The sequence below is a fragment of the Pimephales promelas genome, chromosome 11, assembly GCF_988280905.1.
Source record: "Pimephales promelas chromosome 11, fPimPro1.hap1.1, whole genome shotgun sequence".
Lineage (NCBI taxonomy): Eukaryota > Metazoa > Chordata > Actinopteri > Cypriniformes > Leuciscidae > Pimephales > Pimephales promelas.
In genome coordinates this window covers 21322057-21341678 of record NC_142779.1, presented here as the reverse complement: position 1 = coordinate 21341678, position 19622 = coordinate 21322057, and the positions used below count along the sequence as shown (strand labels likewise).

Sequence of the window (19622 nt, the reverse complement as noted above, 5' to 3'; positions counted from 1 at the left end):
GTTGGAAGTTAAAGATCCAAACAGCTGATCTGAGATCAGGTGGCGGGGAGGGATCCAGTGAGAGCTGGTCTGGGATCAGGAGGCGATGGTGAGGGTTGGGTGGACACATTCAGCTGATAAAAGTTTTCGTGCTTTTCTCTGGGCGTAATTTGGACAGCGCGCGCGGGGAGCGCTAATTAGTCGTCGAAAAATATTCATAATGTTCGACTAAACACTGAAAACTACGAAACGTTCGTTAAACGCAAACTCGTTTGTTTTGTGTTGATGTTTACAGATTGTAGCCATGATGACTCGAAACTAGCTATCGGGCTACGCTCCGAAATGGTCTCGGTTCTGCGTGTCAGTGCGAATCTCGATCCGGATTTCAGGATGAAACCGAAGTCTAATCGGGCCAGAACCGATTCGGATTAACGATGCTCTCCAGAAAGAAGAGTAAAAACGAAGCGTCCAAGCCAGCCGAAGTTCAGGGCAAATATGTGAAGAAAGAAACTTCCCCGCTTCTGAGAAGTGAGTAACTTCTAAGTCAATATGCCTAACAAAACCCTCAAATAAATAAATAGATCTACATTTTTATGTAATGTGGTCATTCGGTGCATGTTGAGCTATGAAACTTTTGACAATTAAACCTAATTGTAAGTATGTTTCATTGCAAATTAATTAAGGTTTTTAATATGAATTACAATATGTAATTTACAGTTAACGTTACATAGCCTATAATACAAATACACGTTTGCATCAATCAAAAGATATGTGCCATCTGCTCATTAATATTATAAGTATTACTTTTTTTGTTTTTACACTATTCTGTCTTTTAATGTTGCGTAGTTATTTAACTCTAAGCCAATGTATCTTGGCATAATTGGGTAAACAGTAGCTCAAGGGACACTTTCAGTATTAACACTCCAAATTAGCCACAAGTGTGTTTTGCGTAGTATAGCCATAGACTTTGGTGGGGGAAAAATTAGAAATCCAATTATTTTCACTCTTATTTTTGTAAGAATAAAAATTGCTGCTCTGGAGACATGGGAAAATAATTGTAGTCCAGGAAAATTATTTAAATATGTAATATGCTTTTTTAAATAATCTCATTAGAAATATAAGTAGTTGGACTTTAACATTATAAATGCCATAACTTGCATTGGGGATTTAAAAGGCAAAGGAGTCTAGAAATGATAAGTTTCAAGATATTTTCCAACCTGTGCTGTGCACATCTGGAGCAACTTAAATTTGAATCACTTTAGCACTTTTTGTATTCTGGAAAATAGATTCATCTTAAGCATTCTTTACAAATGAAATATTGTTGAGTATGTTTTGATCCACTTACCCTAGGTTTCTCTTTTTTGCCTCTCCCTTGTTTTTTTTCCCCTCCAGATTTAATGCCCTCGTTTATCCGGCATCCAACATTTCTTCGGCGTGAGCCCCCGTTAGTGGATCCAGTTCCGGCGGGGGTATCTGGTGCGGGTCCGTATTCCTCTGGTTCTGTTGGGGATGTTAGCGGCCCCAAGAGTTTCCTGCGCAACGCACCTCCACGGACCCCCCTCGAAATATCCCGTAGGGAGACTCATCGGCTTTCTGCTCCACCACACCTTCATCGCGATTACTCCCCTTCCTCGCCATCCTACATCAGCGATGCTGGTTCGGTGACGGAGAATGGAGATGGCGGCCCGTATTACTATCCTCCAGAGCCGTACTACAATAACCAACCCAGACGAGCCCACAGACAAGACCACTTTAATGAGAGCTACAGGTACTATGAGCACAATGAACTCAACTACCCACGAAACCCAGGACAGCCCCAGACGCCCCAGCCACATAGTCGCCCACCCCCAGGTGAGGAACATGTCATCATGTGTGCATTCAGACTCGCATGCATTATAATAGACTCCGCATGAAATAACAAACATGGCCGTCGCTCTTTACTATAAATACACAGCCGTAAACTGTCTCTATTTATGAGACCATATTATGCTGTTGACTATATGAGACCGGGTTTGCCGGCACACACATCCTGAAAAGTAAGCTAAAGCATTTATGAACCCGCCCTCTCCATGTAAACAAATGTGACTTTTTCAGGCAAACTGAAACAATCAAATTACACTTCAAGAAGAATTTTACACAGTTTGTAATCACACTGATGTAAGTTAAAGTGTTCTTTATATAGGTTTGGTTTTAGTTAGTTATTTGATGCTTTAATACAGGGGTGTGACATCATGATTGACATCTTCTCTGAGTGATGTAGTCATGGAGGCAGCAACAGCCTTTTTTGGGATATGCCTAGTTGTATTTTCCTTATTTTAACAAGCCTTCAGTTGTATTACAATCAGCAGACATCAGAATTGGAGCAGTCAATCTACTTAAAAAAGTTGTCGGCACGTGTGCTTGCGATTTCATTCGGCGGGAGTGTGGGCAGGACCTTTATACACCGTGGGTCCACTATACACTCACTACTGTGCAGACTCACTATAGGCTACTGTCTTTGATGTTTCTATATTAATTTGGAGATTAATGATGTGACATTATTAAAATATAAAGGTATATTTTAGATATAAGATATAACTTTAATTTTAGGTTTTAGTAATCGTGATTAATTACAGAAAAAATAAAAAAATGTGTTGATTGACAGGACTAATATATATATATATATATATATATATATATATCATGATTAATCGTTCGTATCCAAAGTAAAAGTTTGTGTTTACATAATATATGTGTGTGTAGTGCATATAATTATTTTGTATATATAAATACACACATATGCATGTATATATTTAAGAAAAATGTGTTATTAATATATCAAATATTTATATTTATGTATTATATAAATTTTGTATAAATATATATAAAGTATATACATGCAAATATTTCTTAAATATATACATGCATATATATATATGTGTATATTTATATCAACATTACGGAATGCTATTAATTCAAATTTAATAAAATAAATTAACATAATTAAATTACTATATTATTTGCTTTGTAAGTGTTATATATATATATATGTATATATGTCATGGTGTTATACATATATGTGCTAAGAATGTCAGGTGACAGCTGTGCAGAAAAGTATTAGGTTGAATGAATGAACAGAATTATAGATTAAAATATTATAATATGCAGCAGAATCAGATGGATTATTGGTTCCTTCAAAAAGATATGCTCATGATTAGAGCTGATGGATATAGCTAAAATTGTCCTGATATTATATATATATATATATATATATATATATATATATATATATATTGTTTTGATGAACTACTGTGGAAGAGTTCGTGGTCAGTAACAAGTTAAAATATTTTTTACAATGTAATTTATGGCACAGCTTTATTTTCAGCATCATTACTCCAGTCTTCAGTGTCACATGATCATTCAGAATTCATTCTAATATGCTGATTTGATGTTCAAGAAACATTTATTTTTATTAACAATATCGGAAACGGTTGTGCAGATTTGTGGAAACTATATATATATAATAAACATCAATATTTACCAGCATATATTATTTACTGAAGCGTTTTAATGCAAAACATTTAAGTGAACATTTCTGAATGATGCAAGTCCTTAGCATAGACTCATAGAAATGAATCAAACTTACCAACTCTAAAAGCATTTTGCAACTGAAGAATAAACAAGAGATGAGATAAAGTTTACAATGTGGCTTTGTATTACCAGCAAATTTGTCACAAATATGCATAAATAAATATTACGATTTTTTGCCAGCCCTACTTACTACATTTTCTACACTTTTGTGGCCAATACACACACACTTTCTCGGCTGTCACTCTGGTGCGGTATTTCTCATTCTGTGTGAGATTGAAACAAATGTGGATTTTTCTAGGTTGCCCTTTTCTTCAATGTGTGTGTGTGTGTGTGTGGGCTGAACTTTTGGTAGTCTTCTGGGGGCTGTCATTTTATATTTGACCCTGCAGCTGTGACTTGTTGTTTTCTCCCCATCTCTCTTTAACGTCACCAGTCCTCCTTTGTGTTCAAATTGAAAATAAATGTAAATACTCAAAGAAACATGTTCTGCATGTAGATCTGTAATACTTCACTATGTTTGTGCATTTATAGCAATCGGCCGTGTGCCAGCAAAGTCGGTGGGTAATCTGACTACGATGAGTGGAGAGGAGATGGTTCTTCCTCCTGGCTGGACTGTTGATTGGACGATTCGAGGCCGGAAGTATTACATCGATCACAACACAAACACAACACATTGGAGCCACCCGCTGGAGAGGGAGGGGCTTCCGCCGGGCTGGGAGAGGGTGGAGTCAGCTGAGTTTGGAGTGTATTATGTTGACCACATCAACAAACGTGCCCAATACAGACACCCCTGCGCACCCAGGTGAGTGTTGAGATGTTCCAGCACATTCTGAGACTGTTTGGTGCCATTTTGTATCCAAAATACACATACAAGCTCTGCTCTCAATCTGCCTCAGTGTTCCACGTTATGACCAGCCCCCTCCCCCGCCAGTCACCTACCAGCCCCGCCCACCGGAACGAAACCAGCCCGTACTGGTCCCAGCGAACCCGTATCACACAGCCGAGATCCCAGACTGGCTGCAGGTGTATGCCAGAGCTCCACTAAAGTAAGTTTCACAGATAACCAAACCCTGAGGTGCAGCAATCTAACAGCAAACAGAAAACTCTCACTTACACTCCAGTCTGCATCACAGATGGCCACATTGGTGTACAGCTATGTTGGTTGTAATGGGAGTGCTTTCATTTTGAAGTGTCATGCCACACTGTATGTGTTCAGTATTCATACTTTGCACGTGATGTAAAAATAGAGAAAACGGACCAAAAAGGGCTTAGTCCCCAGAGGGTTAAGATGTTTTTTCAGCAGTGACATCAGCCAGAAGATTTTTTTTATTGAAGAGAGCAAGAAAGTGTTTCATTGGCTGCTTCCTGGAAGCCACCAGAGACTGTAAACATGTCGTGATGATGGAGTCTTGTTAAGGCCAGTGTCATTAGGGCCGGTTCACATATCGCGTCTTTTGCGCGCTCAAGTTCGTTATTTCAAATGTAGGCGCGCGGTATGCGCGCTCATAATGGAAGCGGTGCGGTCGCGGTGCGACGCGCTCGTTTTTTCCATGCGCGTCCGCGCCGCATCGAGATAAAAACATCTCAACTTTTCAGAATACCGCAAGCGCACCATACGCACACAATAGGTCATGTGACAAGAACCAACTGAAGTGCAACCGCCCTGGCGCTTTGGAAAATGGAGAATGCGGCGCGCCCAGCGTTTTCTACGCGTTTTTAGGCGCTATATGTGAATCCGGACTTAACCTGCAGTCATATCGATGTGTTTGTGTTTGTCTCAGGTATGACCACATCCTGAAGTGGGAACTCTTCCAGTTAATGGATCTGGACACATATCAGGGGATGTTGAAGCTGCTTTTCATGAAAGAGCTGGAGTGCATAGTTAAATCCTATGAAGCATATCGACAAGCGCTGCTCACCGAACTTGACACTCGCAAGCAGCGGCAGCAGTGGTATGCCCAACAGCCAGCCAAAAACTTCCCTCCGAACATGTGACTCGAATGAGACACACACCAGCCTTATCAGTGCCTTAGCTGCTGATGCAGACTCTCATTTATTTCCTCAAACAGCTCCAAATATAAACGCCCAAAGAGAGACGCCACACAAAGCATGTTGGAAACTTTACACTATTACGCCTATGTAGATTATCAGCCATTATACGGCTGTGTGTTATGAGTCTGTGCTTTGGTTTTGACTGTGTGTTGTGAATGTGTTTGCGCATGTCAGGACTCGCTCCTTCTTTATGGCATTGTCTGTATGGACAATCATAACTATCAGTTTTCATTGTTTTATGTTTTATCAGACTCAGCCTGCGCAATGGTAGTTTTGCTTTTTGGATGAATCTCATAAAAAAATGCATCCAGTTCACATTTTACCCCAGAATTTAAAAGGAAGAAAAAAAGGAATTTATTGTTGGTAAAGAAAATGAAGCTCGTTTTAGGATTAAAAACATCCGCATTAATGAACGATTTTACTATTAAATTATAAACAATAAAAATCTTGTTTTTTGCATTACAGTAATTAGACATCTTCATGGAGGTTCATCCTTTAAGATCTGGGTGGATTCCTTTTTTAAGGAATTTGCTTCTTATATTTAAAAACAAAACTTTCAGGCTGAATCGTCACTTTGGATGAAGTGATTGTGCCTGTGGAATTTGGGTTTTTTCAAGAGGTTATTGCCTGTATTTTTCAGTTATAATGTTTGTAAAAAATATTTTATGCATCAACACTAAATAAACCAGGATCTTGTATTGTGGGCATGTGTGAGAGGATGTTCTTCCCAGTTAAGATTATACTTTTCTCACCTCTTTTCAAAGTTATTATTTTTATTTTGATGGAAGTAGAGCAGAACACCTCATTTTCCATTTTAATATATATATATATATATATATATATAAAGCCCTTTTTGTGGACATATTATGGGTAAAGACAAAGCCACTTTGAAACAAATGCAAAATTCAACATTTTGGAAACAAAAATAGTAGCAATACAAAGGTACCCTGGGCCTCAATTCCATGGATTTTATCCTACATCAAGAGTGAGGAACGAATAGGGATTTATAAAGGAAAAGGCTGACGTGAAAATATTCTAAATTGAATGCGTACTCAAGAGCAAGTACAAGCTTTTTGTGCCTATACCAGTATTTAAAATTGTCCAATGTTGTTTATTAAAATGTAAACATAGAGTCTCACGTCCAGTATGAATTAATATATGTAAAGTAGCAACATATTAACTGCTTTGTGATAATTACATAACAAAATTAATTTATGTTCATGATTCCCTGGAATTCATAGTGCATGTGCTTCTGATGAACCATAAAGGGATATTTCTGGGTGAAAAAAAAAAATTCAATAATTTGTTATCACAACTTTTTTTCTTTTGTCAAATTAACTTTGATAAAGAAACTCTAAATATCATGCTATCTGAACCACATTAATTATCAATTTATAGGGCTGTCAAACAATTAATCGCGATTAATCACATCCAAAATAAAAGTTCGTGTTTACCTAATATATGTGAGTACACTGTGCAAAATTAATTTATATATATAAATACACACACATGCTTGTATATATTTAAGAAATATTTTCAAGTATATACTGTACATAGATTTATATATAATTTATATTATATATAAATATTTTATATATACTGTAAATAATATTTTTTTCTTAAATATGCATGCATGTGTGTGTATTTATACAAAATAATTATACACAGTGCACCCACAGATATTATGTAAACACGAACTTTTATTTTGGATGAGATTAATCTTTTGACAGCCCTATCTATTTATTAAACCAATCTCCTTTATTTATTTAAGGAAACAGGTAACTTTCTTTTTTAAGTTGAACTAACAATAATTTTTTACAGTGTAGATGGATTTGATCCGCTTAAATTTAAGATGATCTGCAGTTTATAAAAAGGATGCATTTAAGATCATTTTGTGCTTATGGACAATTTATACATTTTACACATCTAAATTTTGGAAACTTATGTTCACATAAAGGATCATCGATTCTGCACACACAAATGAGCCCCGTAGTCATTCATGAGCATTAGCTGAACACATTTTATTATGAGCTAACAAGATTTAAGATACTATAAATGTCAGATTTTCTTGGTGATTTTGTGTTATTGAAACAAGCTTGGCAATTTGTCTTTTCCCATACAAGTAGGCTTTTTTAAAGGTTTGATGTCTTTGAAAAATGATTAAGATTGTCCTAAATATGATGGGATGGAAGATCACTGCATCACATTATTTGGCCCATGATAATGACTACAACTTGTGTTTTTAAACATGTAGTACTTTATTCCCTTATAAATAGCACTGAACTCAACGTACGACATCCATTACAAAATAAGAACAGACTCCTTTCATGTGAGTGTCAGAGAGAGAACCAGTATTTACAGTGAGAAGATGGTAAAATTGTGATTCAGAACTAATACCGTGATTTTCGACTTCAGGCGCAAAAGACTGAATCTTTGAAGTCAGTCTGATTCTCGTCATCGTCTGACTGTGGGCCTGAGCTGTAGGTGGAGGATGTTGCAGTGGTGGGTGATAGTGACGATATGTTCCTGTTGTAGCAGTAAACAGTCCCGTGCCTCTTTCTCTCTCTGACTGTACGCTCCACTGTCACTGTCCACAGTGCATCTGCGTGAAACTGTGTGGGGTCAGTTTTGTTTCTTGTCCTGCTCAGGCGGCTGACCGGTCTGGTGTCCGGGGAAGGCGTGGTTGTACAACTGCCTGTGGTTTGCAGCTACACTGTACAGCTTATACAGAGCCTGAGCGAGAAGGAAAGGAAGATACAACATGTTAATGTGAGACATCTCTTTCTGTTTGTATGATGTTGTGGGATTGTGATGTAAGTAGACAGATACAGTAAGTGTGTGCAGGTACAGTTACCTCATTTGTGCTTCCCTGAAACAAAGAGATGAGGAAAGCAGTTAACAAACTTTGGTTTAAATAAAAATGACCTGATTTTATACACATGAAATTATGACGACAGAATATTCATTCTTAGATTATTCCGAATGGAAAGAGTAGCTGTGTTTATTACAGCCCTGAGAAGACTACAGACACTCGATTATTATACTCTCCTTTTCAGAGTACTTACATTTTAAATATGTATTGGTATATAAAGACGGTTTAAACAAATTTGGGAAAAAGTTTTTTAGACAAAACCTGCCTTTATATTAAGAACCAACTCTTTTGAAAGAATGATCTTTCAAAATATTTCTTTTTTTTTTTTTTTTTTTTCATGGAAGAATCCTGAAACCCTGTTTCATGGTCTCCACAAAAAAAAAAAAAATATTTTCAACATTGATAATAATAGGAAATGTTCTTGAGCAGCATCTCAGCATATTAGAATGATTTCTGAAGGATCATGTGACACTAAAGACTGGAGTAATGATGCTGAAAATTCAGCTTTGATCACAGGAATAAATTGCATTTTAAAATATATTCAAATACAAAACAGTTATTTTAAATAGTAATAATATTTTACAATATCACAAAATCTTACTGACCCAAAACTGAATGGTATACATTCAATATTTATAACAAAAACTATAACCAAATACATAAACTTGCATACAAATTAGGGTTCAATTATACTGTACAATTTGAAAGCGCATGCATGGTAAATTGGTATCATATTGGCTGTTGGCCGTAGATTTTTTTTAAATTGATCATTATCAGTCAGTCTACATGCATACTTGTTTTTGTTAAAGGGGTAGTTCACTTTTGAAAAAACTTTTGCTGATAATTTACTCACCCCCATGTCATCCAAGATGTCCATGTCATTCTTTAGTCAAAAAGAAATTAAGGTTTTTGATGAAAACATTCCAGGATTTTTCTCCATATAATGGACTTCATTGGGAACCAAACAGTTCAAGGTCCAAAAGACACTTTCAGTACAAACTGCAAACTGTTCAAAGGGCTTTAAACGGCACCAGATGATGAATAAGGGTCTTATCAAGCGAAACGATTGCTCATTTAATAAATAAATAGCAAAGTTTAAGTTTTATGAGCTCAAATGCTCACCTTGCTCTGTTCTGTGACGCACGTTTGTGACTCTCCTGTTCGAACTCATTCATCAAAATGAACAAATCTTTTTCCAAGTCATTTGGTTCATTCAATGAACGAAACGAACGAATTGACTCGGAAAAAGATTCGTTCACTTTGATAAACGAGTTCGAACAGGAGAGTCACAAACGAGCGTCACAGAACAGAGCAAGGCGACCATTTAAGCTTATAAAACTTTGTTATTTATTTTTTTTTAAATGGCCGATCGTTTTGCTTGATAAGACCCTTATTCATCGTCTGGAAACGTTTAAAGCCCTTTGAACAGTTTGCAGTTTGTACTGAAAGTGTCTTCCCACTGAAGTGCATTATATGAAGAAAATTTTCTTTTCGACTGAAGAAAGAAAGACATGGACATCTTGGATGACATGGGGGTGAGTAAATTATCAGCAAAAGTTTTTTGAAAAGTGAACTACTCCTTTAAGTAGTTATTTCCTCTTAAAGTTTGTGTTGTACCTGATCCCACAGCGCTCCGGCCACCTGGTCAATGACTGCGCCCAGTTCTCTGTATTCTCCTGAGTAGCGGATGTACGCCCATGTGCACAGAGTGATGAGCGCGAAGCCCAGCACCATGTTGCAGACGCTTGCGATGACGTCCACGCCCACGAACCCCGTGATCCCTGCGGCCACGTACATCACAAAGATCACCACGAACAGCGTCGCGGGGGTGCGTGCCGCGTGGAAGATGTTCTTGGAGTCGTTGTGTTTGATGTACTGCACGAACGACTCGTCGATCTCCGTCTCCAGCTGCAGCAGGTACCGCCGGCTGAACTCCTCCCCGCCCATTTTCTTCACACTGCGAAACAACGCCAGTGACTCCTCGCGGATGTCTAAGTGACGTGCCTGGAGCTCGCTTGGGGCGAGGAAAGGCCGATCTCCCCCGCTCACCTGGGGGCGTGAGACACGCGATGAAGACGAGTCGCACTGATATCATATGGTAAGAAACCAGCTGTCAATATCACACTTACCACCTCCATCTTCCTGTTGTAAAGATCTTTAGCTGCAGCCACTGCGGCCAGATTATTGGCTTCTGCTGTGGCCTGTGCAAACAAACACAGCCTAACACTGTCATACTGTAGGATGATAGTAGCTCTCGGATGAATTCACTGCATGTAAGGCTTTGGAAGGGGGAATGCTCGTGCTGAAGGTTAAGAGGTTGTACCTGTAACATAGATTTTGGATGTGGCAGCTCCTCTCCCTGGTAAATCTTGATGTATGCCTGAAATCATAAACAGCTGCTCAGTTCACTCTAATTCCAAAAATCGAATTATACTGTAACAATTATAAACTGCGTACAAATTATATACATGATATATCGGGCCCTTATTGGCTATAGATTTATTTTTATTTACTGATATAATTTGATATCAGTTATTAAATCTAACACTCATAGATGTAATCTTAAGCAAATTTTAATATCCATTTTTATATGTACAATAAAATTGTAGTTATTGTAATTGTAGTTTTTATTTTTTGTTCATTCAGACAAAATAGTATAATATTGTCTATTATATAAAGACAACCGTTTGGGGTACAAAAACAGCACACATTTGAAATATTGCAATTTAAAATAACTTTTCTATTTCATTATATTTTTTAAATTGTGATAAAAGCTGAATTTTCTGCTCAAGAAACACTTTTCATCAATCTTTAAAAACAGTTGTACTGTGGTACTGTGCATATATTTAAAATATATAAATATAATTTGAATATTGGCCACTATGTAAGAAAAGGAATTTAGTGTTATCTGACTCTTAATATCATTGAATGTCTAATGAATAATGTCAGTTGGTTAATATATATATATATACAGTATATCATTACTAGTAGTGGTGATTGCACAGCTATCAAAACTATTACCTTGAAGTACTCCAGGAGTCCACGACAGGTGATTTTGCTTCCATTTATTTCTTTCACGTCCAGGTTTTTGGGGCGTAGTAACCATGGAACAAGCACTTTGAGATTATTGGTAAACTCTTGATCGATCTCTGAAACACATGATTGGAAATAGGTGTTTTTGAACACTGTTTTTGTACTTCATGGCCAGTGCTGGGTAGATCACTTACAAATTGTAGTCTGTTTCTGAATTCAGATTGTAACATAATCATTACACATTTTAGGTAATATAATCTGATTACTTTTAGATTACTTGACTATAACATATAAAGTTGACCTAGTTTAACATGAAGTGCATTAAATATTACATTACATCAGGGTTTCCCTAACTAGGGTTTGGGAAGAAGGAACTGTAGGGGGCTCATAAATTTATGACAAGTTAATAATTAGTTAAATCATTACATAATTTGAGAGTAAAAACAATCAAAACACTAAAAAAATGTGGCCTCTCAATTGCCCATGTAATTATAGTCACCTGACTAGGGGCCGGTCTGTGTGTGCAATTCCATAAAACTTTTGAGAAAAGAAAAGATACAATAGAAGAATTAGGGAGAATCAATGAATTGTGGATAATTTCCTGCCATTTTGTGAATATTAAAGGAGTAGTTCACTTTTAAAAAAACTTTTGCTGATAATTTACTCACCCCATGTCATCTAAGATGTCCATGTCTTTCTTTCTTCAGTCGAAAAGAAATTAAGGTTTCTGATGAAAACATTCCAGGATTTTTCTCCATATAATGGACTTCAATGGGAACCAACCGTTTCAATGTCCAAGTTTTATAAGCACAAATGCTAGCCATTGAAAGAACGAAATGACTCGAAAAAAGATTTTTTTAAGACCCTTATTCATCGTCTGGTGTCGTTTAAAGCCCTTTGAAGCTGCACTGAAACTCTCATTTGGACCTTTATATGGAGAAAATCCTGGAATGTTTTCATCAAAAACCTTAATTTCTTTTCGAATGAAGAAAGAATGACATGGACATCTTGGATGACGTGGGGGTGAGTAAATTATCAGCAAAAGTTGTATCAAAAGTGAACTACTCCTTTAAGTGATCAGTAAAAAGGAACTGTTTTCTGATTTTAAAAAATGTGCATAATATAATTACAGGTATTTAATTTTTGGAATAATTTTTTGGAGCACGGCCCAAGTGTACGCTCCACTCGTTTACCGCTCGCGCTCACCAGTAAAACGAACTCGCTTAAATCCCGCTCCGACATTTTTTTTGTGTACTATATGTCTTTCTGTTTATATAGAATTTCTTGAGTAAATCTCTCAATTACGTATGCCTACAGATAACAGTTATGATATTTGATAAATGATAAATTATTTTAGATGAATATGCTTGCACTCTTTCATGGATTAGATATTTAAAATAATAACATCAGACATTTGGCATTATCAGGACCCACAAATAATCCCCCACTGCATTATATTATAATCAACATTATATATATAGTACTTGCGCTAAAAATCTAAAAAAAACTATTTTGGGGGCACTATCCACGATACATATTGTCACTATCCACTGCACGATATATTGTTACACCCCTAATATATCGCTTCAAACTTCTTTTTACGCTCACATGCTCTGATAATCAGTTACTACCCAGCACTGTTCATAATATAAAGATGCTAACATAGCTTCCACATGTTTGAGCTCTGCATCTGTAGGCTTACCCCTCAATCTGCCATCAAAGTGTGGGTTTGTGGCCACCTTGAGTCCCGGGTGTGGCATGAGGAAGCAGGAGATGTTGGTGAAGCAGGAATGAATGTGTTTCCTTACGTTCTGCAGCTCCTCGTGTTGATTCTCTGAGATCTACACATAAACGCACATTAGTGGTGATTCTGTTGGAATGGTTTCAGAATATTCATGTTATATTTCCAGAAATATTTGCCTTTAATCTTTTCTCCAGGAATTTCATCCCCCCTTCCTGTCCGTAGGGAAACTCGTATGGAAAGCTCCAGTCCCGCACCAGAAAGATCATTGACTTGAAATAACACAAACCAGATGATTGGTGACGTTTATTTCTACCAGTATCACGATAGCACATTTTATAAGGAACATTCTGTTTCAGAATCATCATCATCAGCAATAAAAGAGGCTGTTAGCAGAAGAAGCAAATACCTGAAATGGTTTGAGGAATGTTTCTTCCATTGCCAGTCTGCCATATTCAGTGAAAAGCTACACAGGTCAACAAAAACAAAAGCGTATAAAAATTGTTTTTATAATTATTTATGTATGGTTTTCTGATTCAAATTACAAAAATGTCTGCACTCGTGACTCAAATGTCCTATTTAAGATGTTTGTTCGGTTAAAACCAGTGTTTTAATGAATGTATTACGGTCTAAAAGTCGGATAACTAATGGGTCTCTCTATACCTGCAGATGCTGAAGATCATCTTCCTGAACGTTCTGAGATATGTTATATACCTACAAACAAAGAAAATGAAAATCCTGCTTTGTTGCATTAAGAATATGGTAAACAGGAAGGTTTAAGGTCACAGTTTTTTTTAGGAGGGTGTTTTTTTGTGTAATGTTGTTTGTGTACAACCTGCATAGAGCTGATCATAGTACTGAGGGCAAATACAGTAGCTGAGTCACGGAGAGTGGACTGGCTGTCGAAGGTCCCCTGTGTGTCCATTAGCAGCACTGCCACCTACAGGCAAAAGGACATAATGCACCCCTCCCATTTAAACCACATATACATACTAAATGTCCTCATGAAGTAATTTCCTCCCATGTTTACACAGATATGATAGATTACAATCATACTCAAGTCATGACATTGAGTATACACAACTGTTCAAAACTTTTGGGATCAGAAAAAAAAAAACTTTTATTCAGCAAGGATGCATTTAATTGATCAAGGTAAATTAATCTTAATCTAGAATACTTAATCATGTGTTTTAAATATGGCTTTAATACAGATTACTAACAACTGAAGTCCTAAACTCAAATAAGATACATTTAAGACCAAATGTGCTAATCTGATTTAGCATAACTGAGGTTGCCCATAAAACATGGAATGAACCACGCAATCTTAAAATTTAGCCCTGGGCTGAATCCTAAATCGTCGCCTTTACCATCAAGCAGGGGGTTATTCGAGGGGACAGCCATTTGTATTGATTTTGTGTGCACTTATTCAATACCACACATTGTACCACAATTGCTGATGTCCAGTAAACTCAACAGCTGTGCTAATTCGCTCACTCCTTTTCATTAAGTGAACAGTATTAGTGGACTAACTTAGGGAATAGCGAATGAGGGTTTAGGGGGTGATTTCAGATTCAGCCCTGGAGTAGCTCTAGTCTTCCAGGAAAATCAGATCATTAAACTCTGGACTAGACTAAGTCTAGGACTATTTAAAACCATGACAGGTTTAATAATCTGGTTTACAAGGGCATTTTAGGCTATGACCAGGCTTAACCTCTCTCCGGGAAAAGTGACTGTAAAGACATTCATGATCTTTTAAAAGATTTCTATTTTTTTCTATTGAGCTTTCCCCGTTTCACGGTTTCCACAAAAAATATTAAGCTGCACAACTGTTTTCAACATTGATAATAATAGGAAATGTTCTTGAGCAGCAAACCAGCATATTAGAATGATTTCTGAAGGATCATGTGACACCGAAGACTGGAGCAATGATGCTGAAAATTCAGCTCTGATCACAGGAATAAATTACATTTTAAAATATATTCAGAGAGTAGACAACAGTTATTTTAAATAGTAATATTTCAAATTATCACAGTTTTTACTGATCAAATAAACGCAGCCTTGGTGAGCATAAGAGACTCAAAAACATCTTACCGACCCCAAAACTTGTGTACGGTAGGTGTTTTAGACAGTTTAAAGGGAGTCTTACCTTGCTGCCATCTGGCTTGTCCACCAGAAAGACCTCACTCCAGATCTGAATCCCAGTGGTCTCCCGCTCTGACCCTCCTCTCCATGAGAATCCCGTCAGTGGTTCCTCAGGGTCACCCAGCCACTGCTCACTGGCCTAAACACACACACACACAATGCATTTGAGACTAGTCTGAGAGCATGTTTTTATACTTGAAAGATGAGCTATAGACAATCTGACCTGGCTGTACATGTAACGCAGCATGAAGTCCATGAGGAAGGATTTGCCCTTGCGAAAGGCTCCTGCCACGGAGATGGCCACCACCTCTCGGTCTCTGAGCTCTTCAGCCAGCAGGATCTTACTGAGCGCCGCCTCGTCCAGCTCAAACGAGTGGTCATCCTTCACCACCAACACCTGCACTGGACGGGCCCGTCCGTCTGTCTCCTCCTCCTCTGAGCTCCAGTCATACACGTTCTTGTCCCCTAAAGACCCTGAATAAAGACACATTTAAATGTGTTTCTCCTGCAACTGCAATGACTGTCATAGTGCAAACCGTAGACGCAATATCATCCAGCGTTGTAAGCAAACCGCAGCTGATAGAGACGCCATGTACTGTAAATGATCTTAAAGGAGTAGTTCACTTTTAAAAAAACTTTTGCTGATAATTTACTCACCCCCATGTCATCCAAGATATCCATGTCTTTCTCTCTTCAGTCGAAAAGAAATTAAGGTTTTTGATGAAAACATTCAGGATTTTTCTGCATATTAAGGACTTCAGTGGGAACCAAACGATTCAAGGTCCAAAAGACACTTTCCGTACACTGCAAACTGTTCAAAGGGCTTTAAACGATTCTAGACGATGAATAAGGGTCTTATCAAGCGAAACGATCGCTCATTTAAAAAAAAAAAAAAAAGTTAAGTTTTATAAGCTAAAATGGTCGCCTTGCTCTGTTTTGTTATGCGCATTCGTGACTCTCCTATTCAAACTTGTTCATCAAAATGAACAAATCTTTTCCCGAGTCAACTCGTTCATTTCATTTGTTGAATAAACCAAATGACACGAAAAAAGATTCGTTCATTCTGATAAAAGAGTTCGAACAGGAGAGTCACGAACGCGCATCACAGAACAGAGCAAGGCGACCATTTTAGCTTATAAAGCTTTAACGATTCATCGTCTGGAATCGTTTAAAGCCCTTTGAAAAGTTTGCATTTTATACAGAAAGTGTCATTTGGACCTTGAACCGTTTGGTTCCCATTGAAGTCCATTATATGGAGAAAAATCCTGGAATGTTTTCATCAAAAACCTTAATTTCTTTTCGACTGAAGAAAGAATGACATGGACATCTTGGGTGACATGGGGGTGAGTAAATTATCAGCAAAAAGTTTTTTTAATGTGAACTACTCCTTTAAAGCTGCTGCTTTTAAACGCCTTGCTCTCTATAAACCAAAACGTTTGGGTTGCACCAATATAACGTTTGGGTTGCACCAATATAACGTTTGGGTTGCACCATGACTATGATGGAGAATTTCAAAATCAGATGAAGAAAAAAGTGACACTGTTTGTTAGTTGATAGGAGCAGATTGCATTTTATGCTGTGTTATTTTAATGTTATTTATATATATATATATATATATATATTAGTTTTTATTATTATTATATGTTTATTTTATAGTTTTATAGGTTTAATTTTAATGAATTTGTATTTTTTATATTACTATATGTTTATTTTATATTTTAAAGTTTTCATTTTAATATGTGTCATTTTTTATTTGTTTTATAAGCTACAATTTAGGTTTAATTCATTTTTATTCATGTTTTAGTTTTTATTTATTTAGTCATTTTAGTACTTCAAATTAGTCTTATTTCAGTTAGCTACAAAGGAATTTTTTCTAATTTACGCTCAGTTCAAGTTTTTCATCTAATATTTATATGTTGTGTGTATGTGAGAGAACAACATTAATGAATGAAGTGAATTAATGAAGCATTAATGCCATGTCATGCTTAAAATAATCATCTGTTTGAAACCAAATTAGGCCTAAATTCAAATCAGAGATGAGTGTTCACAGCACATATGTTACGAGAAAACATGTTTCTTATTCTAGCATTCTCCAGGGAGAAATGGTGGAGTCATGGTTTAGTAAGGCTTAATGCAGCTGGCAATCCTAATGGAGGTTTACTGATGATCTTGACCTCTGCATCAAGGCCAATGTGTTACGGTTCATTATTAGTTTAGAAGTCCATCTCTTTCACTTCTCATTCTTCCTGATGTACAAACAACTGTTAATGTGTTTTTAAGCATCATATAGGTATGTGAACCAGTAAAACACCAAGTTGCTCTGGGGATTCTGCCTGTCTCATTGATGCATTAGTTAAGCATTTCTTAAATGCAATTGAACATTAATGGATATTGACAGGGGAATGAGAACATCTCTAACATAACATATTTTCAACCAGGGCTAAAAGGATCGTAGTGAGTCAGATTCAAATTATAAGGATGTGATGAGTCAGTTCACAACATTACATTTACACTTTTGCCATTTGGTTGGTTCCAAAATTACACCAATACTGTCCCAACCCTGTAAATTATTTACATTCAAATTGCCTTGTAGAGCCCCAAACCCCCCCCCCCCCCCTTCTCTCTCTCTCTCTCTCTCTCTCTCTCTCTCGCACTGTATCTTGTCATATTCACCTGGTCAGGCCTGTATGGAGCAGTAAGCATCACATGGCAACCGTGTATACATTATATAAATCAGCAAATCCATACAGGCCTGTAGCAGATGTGTAGAGCTCTGCTTATGTGGGTCGCTGGCTTCACTTCTTCACACACAGTCAATGCACTTCTGATTTTAACCACTGCAATGAAGAGAAACTATGACGCGGGATCTATGCACAACGATGAATTCCAGAAATAAAACATTACTGACCGGAATGTGTATGAAATAATTAGGTTGGAACATTCGCAAACGACCAAGAATTTGCGTTCCCATGCATTGACATTACAGTACTGCAAATGTCACACTGCTTTTAAATATAGATTGTACAGCAGTTAAATAGCTGTCAACACAAACACACACGAACAGATACAGGGCGGAACAGGGCTGTGGTCCGGACCAAATCAGCTGATTTGGACAGAGAGGAAAATCATTGTTTTTGTCTGTGTGCAGGCCTATGTTCTTTAATATATAGACAGAGTATCTATGCAACAGCATCCTCATAATTTACAGAATCACACAATAACCCGTCTCATAGGGTGTCTCGCGTCTAGGTGGTTTATTGTAAAGATGGACTCACCCCAGCTGTCTCTGTCCTTTTTGTCTCGTGCCATGTCGCACTGGGTGTTTTGTTCAGTATTCGGGTCGGGTCTTGTCGGTTCGGTTCTAAACAGCGATCATGAGACGAATGCGATGCTGGAAATCAGCTGCGAGTGATGGAGGCTCATTCTCATCTGAACCTAAGATGCAGCGCACTTTTTGACCGCCTAGTGGCGCTGTATGTGGTCGGTGGTAAACATATATGAAATGGGCGGGGCTTAGGCTCTGGCTTTGTCTGTAATTGGACAGGTACGGTTGGTCTAAAAAGTTTTCACAGTTGTTCTCATTGTCATTATTATTTACGATTAAGTTATTATCCAGACCACTGCTGATGTCAATACATACTTTTAACAGTGCTGGTGTCACGCATAAATATAATAGATTTAAAATAAAACGTGCTTTTTACGCATAAATGTGTCTAAAACAACAAATTAGATTTTTTTTTAATGTGGCAGTGGCTTAAGTTAATGGAAAAATTCAGCTAACTGCGTCGTTAAGCGTCAGATGTGACAATGTTTTCCGTTGAGGAGTGTGTTTTGTTAAATATTCGTTGGTTACATTTAAAACAACATTGCTTTCTATCTATTTAATAAACTCTATTGTTTATTTGCTTTACCCGCCGGTGAATTTGCAAATAACTCTAGGGTAAAAAAAATGTGTTTATGAAAATATGCGGTTGCGTGACGTTTGCCCAAAAAGTCTATTATAATAATAATCATTAAAAATAGTAAACATTCGTATACTTTCGTCGTGTGGCTCTGGCTCAGGATATATCCGTCAGATGGCGCTAGGCGAACACTATAGAAAAGAAAAGAAAAGAAAAGAAAAGAAAAGAAAAGAAAAGGATGATTAGGTCTATATATGAAAATATAAGCCTTATATATAGCTAAATATGAGCTAAAATAAATAACACCAGTTAATATATAACCTTTTCCCAC

At 37.1% G+C, this 19622-nt stretch overlaps 2 protein-coding genes across 2 annotated transcripts; one reads left to right on the top strand and one right to left on the bottom strand.

Moving 5' to 3' along the window:
• The first annotated feature begins 83 nt into the window (after positions 1-83).
• sav1 (salvador family WW domain containing protein 1) lies at positions 84-6304 on the top strand. The gene is made up of 5 exons (XM_039656421.2): positions 84-507; positions 1372-1830; positions 4081-4351; positions 4446-4595; positions 5331-6304. Exons 1-5 carry the CDS (start codon positions 414-416, stop codon positions 5542-5544), a joined length of 1188 nt encoding a protein of 395 aa, XP_039512355.1. The 5' UTR covers positions 84-413; the 3' UTR covers positions 5545-6304.
• Positions 6305-7835: 1531 nt separating this feature from the next.
• On the bottom strand, positions 7836-18857 carry atl1 (atlastin GTPase 1). Its single transcript, XM_039656436.2, has 14 exons — positions 18665-18857; positions 15613-15863; positions 15394-15528; positions 14083-14187; positions 13911-13961; positions 13657-13713; positions 13427-13519; positions 13209-13347; positions 11495-11622; positions 10797-10853; positions 10603-10674; positions 10091-10522; positions 8456-8470; positions 7836-8334 (listed from the first exon to the last, which is right to left on the bottom strand). Exons 1-14 carry the CDS (start codon positions 18696-18698, stop codon positions 8224-8226), a joined length of 1680 nt encoding a protein of 559 aa, XP_039512370.1. The 5' UTR covers positions 18699-18857; the 3' UTR covers positions 7836-8223.
• Positions 18858-19622: the final 765 nt, after the last annotated feature.